We start from the raw sequence: 7,283 nt of genomic DNA, 5'->3' as shown, positions 1-7,283 counted from the left end.
GCTCCTTCGGAAGTCGAGTCGCCCCTAGAAAACAGCGCTGCTCCCACTCCTTTCCTAGGCCCCAGCCCCTTGGGAGGGGATACCGCCGCCAGTCCCCGAGCTCCCAAAAGCATCGCACGGCCAGGAGCGCCGCCGCCGCCCCAAAACCCTCCTGGGACCCGCAGCGCTGTTGCCGGGGTAGCTCGCCCCTGTACTGAGGTGCTCCTCTCGGGAATATCCTCTCAATACAGTCATTACACGGCAGTTGTGGCACTGGACTAAATTCGGATTAGGAAGCGGTCCCCGACTCCCTCCAGAGCGCTTTGGCACCTCCCAAAGTACCGGGATGCCGTGGCCCGGGAGCGGCGAGCATCCTCCCCTCACACAGCGCTCGTACACCTCCAGTAAAAAAACTCCGTTTATTTTCCCCCCATCGCACGGGTGGGAGGACCTGGGGAATAATTTAGCATGCATAAGTAGAGGTAATTTTTTTTTTATAAATACAATATACAAAAATAAAGACAGTATTGAGATTTCCAGCAGTTTTAACGTTAATGTCATCATAAACAGATTTCCCGATATATAGTAAGAACAAAACATTTCCAATACTCAGCGAAAGGAACGCGCTTCCAGGGGGCAGGGATGGGAGGTGGGGGAGCTCAAGTTTTGTCTGGTTTTTCAGTCAATAATAACACTGTATTCACGATAAATCCTCTTCCCCGCCCGGCATGGGGAGGATCCTCTTCTCCATCCCTCTCCAAGCAGGGAGAAATCAAAACAAGGGGAGAGCGGGACAGGTGCCAACCAGGAGCGGCGGGACACCCCGGCGGGACGGCTGGAGGAGCTGGACGCGCGGGGGGCTCACTGGGGCTGCGCCGGGGCTCCGTGCCGGCCCCGCGGCTGCGTGTCCTCCTCGTCCGCCTCGGAACAGTCGGAGGAGTGGTACGGGCAGCATCTGCCGGCCGCCGCCGCCGCCTCCTCTTCCTCCTCCTCCTCTTCCTCGTCTTCAGGTTCGCTGTCGGGCAGCTCCCGCATCCTCCTGCCGGCGCTCTTCTCCGGAGCGGGCAGCAGCAGGTCCTCATCCCCCTTGTCCTCGCCGCCGCCCCCCTTCGGCTTCTCGGCCTCCTGCGCCGCCTGCTCCTTCGCCTTCTTGCTGCGCTTCCACTTCATGCGCCGGTTCTGGAACCAGATCTTCACCTGGGGAGACGGGACACAAACACATCCCCTCATCCAGCGCCCGCCAGGGCAGCCACGCCCGCCCAGCCCTCGCGGGGCCGGGGGCACTCACCTGTGTCTCGGTCAGCATGAGCGACGTGGCCACCTCGAAGCGCTTGGGCCGGGAGAGGTACTTGTTGAGCTTGAACTGGTGCTCCAGCTCCAGCAGCTGCTGGCTGGTGAAGGCCGTGCGGGGTCGGCGGCACTTTCCCAGGAGGTTGGACTGCGCCTGGGCTGGGAAAGGAGAAGGGGGAGCGCGGAGGTGAGCGCGGAGCCGCCCTGCCGCGGCCGCGCAGCCCCCGGGAGTGCGCTGGGAAGCAGGAAAGGCTCAGCGTGTGAGACTGGAGCAAGGCTGGACCATTTTCCACCGGAGCGCGGACCGAGGCGGGGATCGCCTCCAGGCCCTCTGACTCCGGGGTTTCTCGGCTTCCGCCGTGTCAAGAGATCGCCCACAGGGACCAAAAAAAAAAAAAAAATTAAATGAAATCTTTTAAATAAAGGAAAATATGTCTATTGATTTCCCAAGAGGCTAACAAACGCGAGACAATAAACCGAAGCCAGGGATCGCGGCGAAGGGGCACGGGGCTCTCCGGGGAGCGGCAATTTGCTCCATTTAATGTTTTAGTTAAACATGCCGCACTCCCTGCCCGCCCATATCCGTTTAATTAGCGGGATTGCCGGCCGGAACCAGGACCGGGACCGAGCCTGGGGTCCGCTCCGCGCCCTGCGAGTGTCGGCTGCCCCTCGGAGACTAAATCATCAGCGAGGACTAGAAAACTGTATTGGAAACGGGGAAAAAAAAAAAAAAAAAAAAAAAAAAAAAAAAAAAAAGAAAAAGAAAAAGCGTGTTTTCCACATTGAAAAATAATCAAAACTAAGGATTTATTAGAGAGGGGAAAAAATACCAAAACAAACAAACAAAAAAAAAAATTTCAGTCACAAGAAAGCGGGAACTGAGCCTCTTTAATGGCCCGGACACCTCTGGGCATGAGACCTGGCAGCGCTACTGCCCATTTCTCAAATTATTTAGATACTTTGGCTTATTAGGTTTAGAAAAATAAAAGAAATCTAGGAACGGGCAGCTTCTGCTCCCCGGCCACGGTCGGAGACAGCTCGCTAAAGCGGCGGAAAGAATAGGACAGTGTCCGCTCCCGGCCGCAGTGCCCGGGAGATTTTCTCACCGTGGTGCGATTTTCCGAGACTCGTTTTGCTTGGTTATTTATTCCCCTCTGCCCCTTGTTTGAGAGGCAGGACTCTAACAGCTTTCCTAATTATTTTTTCTTCTTGAATGTTCCAGTCTAAACAATCCCAATCCGAGAGAAAACAATGGACTTTTTTGTCTGCGAATGTGTGTGCCGAGTAGGAGAAGGGGGGGGGAAAAATCGCAATTCTTTTCCTGGCATGATTTTCGTAAAACTACACCTCCGGTATTGTTAAACCGGCCATTCCCACCGAGAGCTCACACCTCCGAAAAGGATCTTTTGCTTAAACCAGATGCACGCAAGTTCCCCATCGCCGCGAGGCCTAGAGCTCTGCTTTGCTGGGACTGCGGGGTTGCCTGGCTCCATCCAGCACTCCCAGCCTTTCCTGGGCCCAAACCTAATCCCTTCCGACTGTACTTCTTTCCTATTCGTTATCTCCAGGGGATGCAGAACCCCAGGTTTTTGGCCGATCCCAGATTCTCCCTACGTCCCTTTGCCTAGGAGGAGACTTGACATCATTATTATATGTCCGTTTCCGATAAAGGAGAAATAAAATTAAGAACGGTGAGTGAATGATGCAACCTTTCACCTCGCTTTTGGGGGATTACATTGAGACTGGTGTTTTAGGGACACCATGAGGACCCCTGGCCCCTGACCAACTCCCACCTCCCCTCCCCGGTGGCTTCTACCCACCGGAACGGCGGTAAAGGGCATTTGCAAAGGCAGGGAGCAATTTGTCACCTTCCCGTTTAACCTGCCGTGAGAGGCCAGGCTCTCCGGGGCTCCTCAAGGGCAGGGAATGGCGATGTGACCGCACACCCCCGTTTCCCACTCCTTTCTTCTAACATAAATTTTGCAAAAAATAAAGCGTCTCTTCCAGTTTAAGTCTGCAGCTTGTTTAGGCGGGGCAGGAGGAGGCTTCTGCCCTCTCGGAAGGAGGCAGCTCCCGGTAGGCCCGTGCAGCGGCACAGGGGCTGGCGGGGACGCGGCTGCGGTGAGGAGGGAAGCAAATACTCACAGTTGAAGTCGGGCATCTTGGGCAAGATCATGCCCGCGGTGGAGGCCCGCAGCCACTGGTCCAGCTGGAAGGTGCCGGCGCTGAGCTTGATGGGGTCGGCGGCGGGGTGGGAGGGGTGCGCTCCCTGCACCTGCGAGTAGGGGTAGGAGAGCGCCGGGTGCTGCCCGCCCAGCGCCGAGTACCCGTACACCGGGTGCCCGTAGAGGGCCGCCTGCGCCGGCATGCCCGGCCCGCCGGGCGCCGCGGGGTGCAGTCCCAGGGCCATGCCGGCCGCCGAGGCGTGGTGGTGCGGGTGCGAGCCTGTGCCCGCCCCGGGCAGGAAGCCGGGCTTGGGGACCAGGGCGCAGTGGGCGGCCAGGAGGCGCGGCGGAGAGGGGCTGTCGGTACGCAGGCAGTCGGCGGGGCCGCCGGAGGGGTGCTCGGAGGAGGATGAAGAGGAGGACGAGGAAGAGGAGGACGAGGACGGAGGGCTGCCGCTCCCACTGCTGCTACTACCGCTGCCGCCCAGCGAGGTGACCAGGGCCAGCGGCGCGCTCTGCCCCGCCGCCGCCTTAGGGGGGTCGACAGCCAGCAGCGCGTCGATGCGGAAATTTTTGGATTTTTCCATGGGAGCGCCGGCGGGAGGCGGCTGGGGACCGCGCGGCTGCCCCGGGCCGGCCGCGTCTCCCGGCGGCGGCGGGCGGCAGTGCGGCCGCGCTCCGCGGCGCGCCCCTTCAAGGGCCGCAGGCGGCTCCCATTGGCCCCGCGCCGCTGCGGCCTCGCTCGCCATTGGCCGCGCCGCCCGGCCGTCACCGCCGAGCGCCCGCCCCCTCCGCGCGCCCCGCGCTGCGGGCGGCGGCGCCGGGGGACACCCGGGACACCCATGGGGGACACCCGGGATACCCACGGGGGACACCCGGGACACCCATGGGGGACACCCGGGACACCCAAAGGGGACAGCCGGGACAGCCATGGGGGACACCCGGGACAGCCATGGGGGACACCCGGGACACCCATGGGGGACAGCCGGGACACCCATAGGGGACAGCTCGAGACACCCATGGGGGACAACCCGGGACACCCATGGGGGACACCCGGGACACCCATGGGGGACACCCGGGACACCCATGGGGGACAGCCGGGATACCCATGGGGGACACCCGGGACACCCAAAGGGGACACCCGGGACAGCCATGGGGGACAGCCGGGACACCCATGGGGGACAGCCCGGGACACCCATGGGGGACAGCCGGGACACCCATGGGGGACACCCGGGACACCCATGGGGGACACCCGGGACAGCCATGGGGGACACCCGGGACACCCAAAGGGGACAGCCCGGGACACCCAAAGGGGACAGCCGGGACACCCATGGGGGACAGCCCGGGACACCCATGGGGGACAGCCCGGGACACCCATTAGGGGACACCCGGGACACCCATGGGGGACACCCGGGACACCCAAAGGGGACACCCGGGACAGCCATGGGGGACACCCGGGACACCCAAAGGGGACACCCGGGACACCCATGGGGGACAGCCGGGACACCCATGGGGGACAGCCGGGACACCCATGGGGGACAGCCGGGACAGCCAAAGGGGACACCCGGGACACCCATGGGGGACAGCCCGGGACACCCATGGGGGACAGCCGGGACACCCAAAGGGGACACCCGGGACACCCATGGGGGACAGCCGGGATACCCACGGGGGACACCCGGGACACCCATGGGGGACACCCGGGACACCCAAAGGGGACAGCCCGGGACACCCATGGGGGACAGCCCGGGACACCCATGGGGGACACCCGGGACACCCATAGGGGACACCCGGGACACCCATGGGGGACAGCCCGGGACACCCAAAGGGGACACCCGGGACACCCATGGGGGACAGCCCGGGACACCCACGGGGGACAGCCCGGGACACCCATGGGGGACAGCCGGGACAGCCATGGGGGACACCCGGGACACCCATGGGGGACAGCTGGAGACACCCATAGGGGACAGCCCGGGACACCCATGGGGGACAGCTGGAGACACCCATGGGGGACACCCGGGACACCCATGGGGGACACCCGGGACACCCATTAGGGGACACCCGGGACACCCAAAGGGGACAGCCCGGGACAGCCATGGGGGACAGCCGGGACAGCCAAAGGGGACACCCGGGACACCCATGGGGGACAGCCCGGGACACCCATGGGGGACAGCCGGGACACCCAAAGGGGACACCCGGGACACCCATGGGGGACAGCCGGGATACCCACGGGGGACACCCGGGACACCCATGGGGGACAGCCCGGGACACCCATGGGGGACACCCGGGACACCCAAAGGGGACACCCGGGACAGCCATGGGGGACAGCCGGGACACCCATAGGGGACAGCCCGGCACACCCATGGGGGACACCCGGGACACCCAAAGGGGACAGCCCGGGACACCCATGGGGGACAGCCCGGGACACCCATGGGGGACACCCGGGACACCCATAGGGGACACCCGGGACACCCATGGGGGACAGCCCGGGACACCCAAAGGGGACACCCGGGACACCCATGGGGGACAGCCCGGGACACCCACGGGGGACAGCCCGGGACACCCACGGGGGACAGCCGGGACAGCCATGGGGGACACCCGGGACACCCATGGGGGACAGCTGGAGACACCCATAGGGGACAGCCCGGGACACCCATGGGGGACAGCTGGAGACACCCATGGGGGACAGCCCGGGATACCCACGGGGGACAGCCGGGACACCCATGGGGGACACCCGGGACACCCATGGGGGACAGCCGGGACACCCATAGGGGACACCCGGGACACCCATGGGGGACAGCCCGGGACAGCCATGGAGGACAGCGCGGGACACCCATGGGGGACAGCTGGAGACACCCATGGGGGACAGCCCGGGACACCCATAGGGGACAGCCCGGGACACCCATGGGGGACAGCTGGAGACACCCATAGGGGACAGCCGGGACACCCATTGGGGACAGCCGGGACACCCACGGGGGATCGGCTGCTCCCCGCGGAGAGAACTCTCCCAGCCACGGCAGTGCGCGGCTCTCCGCCGGCCGCGCTGGCTCCGCCGTGTGTCCAATGACAGTTTTCCACCATTCCTGCACCCGGCAAATATTTGCCGTAAACGCGCCGCCGGCCGCTTTTTAACGAGTCGGAAAGAATAAACACCTGTGGGTCAGGGAGTCACCCTGCCACCAAATCCCGGGTCTGTCAACAGCCTTATTGCACCTGCTTATCTGAGGCAAACAGCCGCGGACAGAAAAGGGAAAGAGCGGGGCGAGGGGTCTCTCCTTACCAGGGTCCCGCTTCCCCGGGGGGGCCCGGCCGTGTGAGCGAAAGGTCAGGCTGCGGCACGAAGCACTGCCAAGACAAACATGATCTCCTTTCAAAAGTTCTCCCCCGTGGAGAAGGGTCTCGGCTGTGGGAAATGCCCAAATCGCGGCTCCATCACCGTGAGCCCCCCGGGAGGGGCCGCTCCGCACTCCTGGGGCGGCGGGACTGTGCCCCAAGGGCGGCCGGGGCCACCACAACAAGAGTGCGCTGTCCCTCCCGGCCCCTGCCCCTGGGGTGGGAAAAGTAACAGCAATGAAAAGAGAAGGGGAAAAGAAAGGGAGAAAGGGAAAAAATGGAGAAAAAAACTGAGTCCAACACAACCAACAAAATATCTGACAACTTTGGCCCTGTCTCCTTGCCACTTCCCCGTGGGAGGGAGGCCCGGAGCACCTCTCACACGTGCACACATACAGACAACGAACCCTCTGCTCAGTGCCCTCGTATTCCCCTTTTCCCCTGCACTTTTCCCCCACCTTGACCTCACTAGAGCCTCCGGACACACACGCACGACAGACACACAGACACAAGCAGGAC

The 7,283-nt window shown here is 63.2% G+C and overlaps 1 protein-coding gene across 1 annotated transcript; it reads right to left on the bottom strand.

The window, feature by feature from the left end:
- Positions 1 to 379: 379 nt before the first annotated feature.
- Positions 380 to 4,106, bottom strand: MNX1 (motor neuron and pancreas homeobox 1). The gene is made up of 3 exons (XM_068209266.1): positions 3,415 to 4,106; positions 1,268 to 1,428; positions 380 to 1,176 (listed from the first exon to the last, which is right to left on the bottom strand). Exons 1-3 carry the CDS (start codon positions 4,019 to 4,021, stop codon positions 841 to 843), a joined length of 1,104 nt encoding a protein of 367 aa, XP_068065367.1. The 5' UTR covers positions 4,022 to 4,106; the 3' UTR covers positions 380 to 840.
- Between the last annotated feature and the right edge of the window lie 3,177 nt (positions 4,107 to 7,283).

Source organism: Anomalospiza imberbis, chromosome 1, assembly GCF_031753505.1.
Source record: "Anomalospiza imberbis isolate Cuckoo-Finch-1a 21T00152 chromosome 1, ASM3175350v1, whole genome shotgun sequence".
Taxonomy (NCBI): Eukaryota; Metazoa; Chordata; class Aves; order Passeriformes; family Viduidae; genus Anomalospiza; species Anomalospiza imberbis.
The sequence above is the reverse complement of the archived record's forward strand: the minus strand, read 5'-3'. Positions and strand labels throughout refer to the sequence as shown.

What these genes read in the sequence shown, in the direction of transcription:
- MNX1 (XM_068209266.1), bottom strand. Translation starts at nt 4,021, where the DNA reads ATGGAAAAATCCAAAAATTTCCGCATCGACGCGCTGCTGGCTGTCGAC. An exon ending in CAAGATGCCCGACTTCAACT is followed by an intron (nt 1,429 to 3,414) that starts GTGAGTATTTGC and finishes CTCCTTTCCCAG; the next exon opens with CCCAGGCGCAGTCCAACCTC. An exon ending in TCATGCTGACCGAGACACAG is followed by an intron (nt 1,177 to 1,267) that starts GTGAGTGCCCCC and finishes CCGTCTCCCCAG; the next exon opens with GTGAAGATCTGGTTCCAGAA.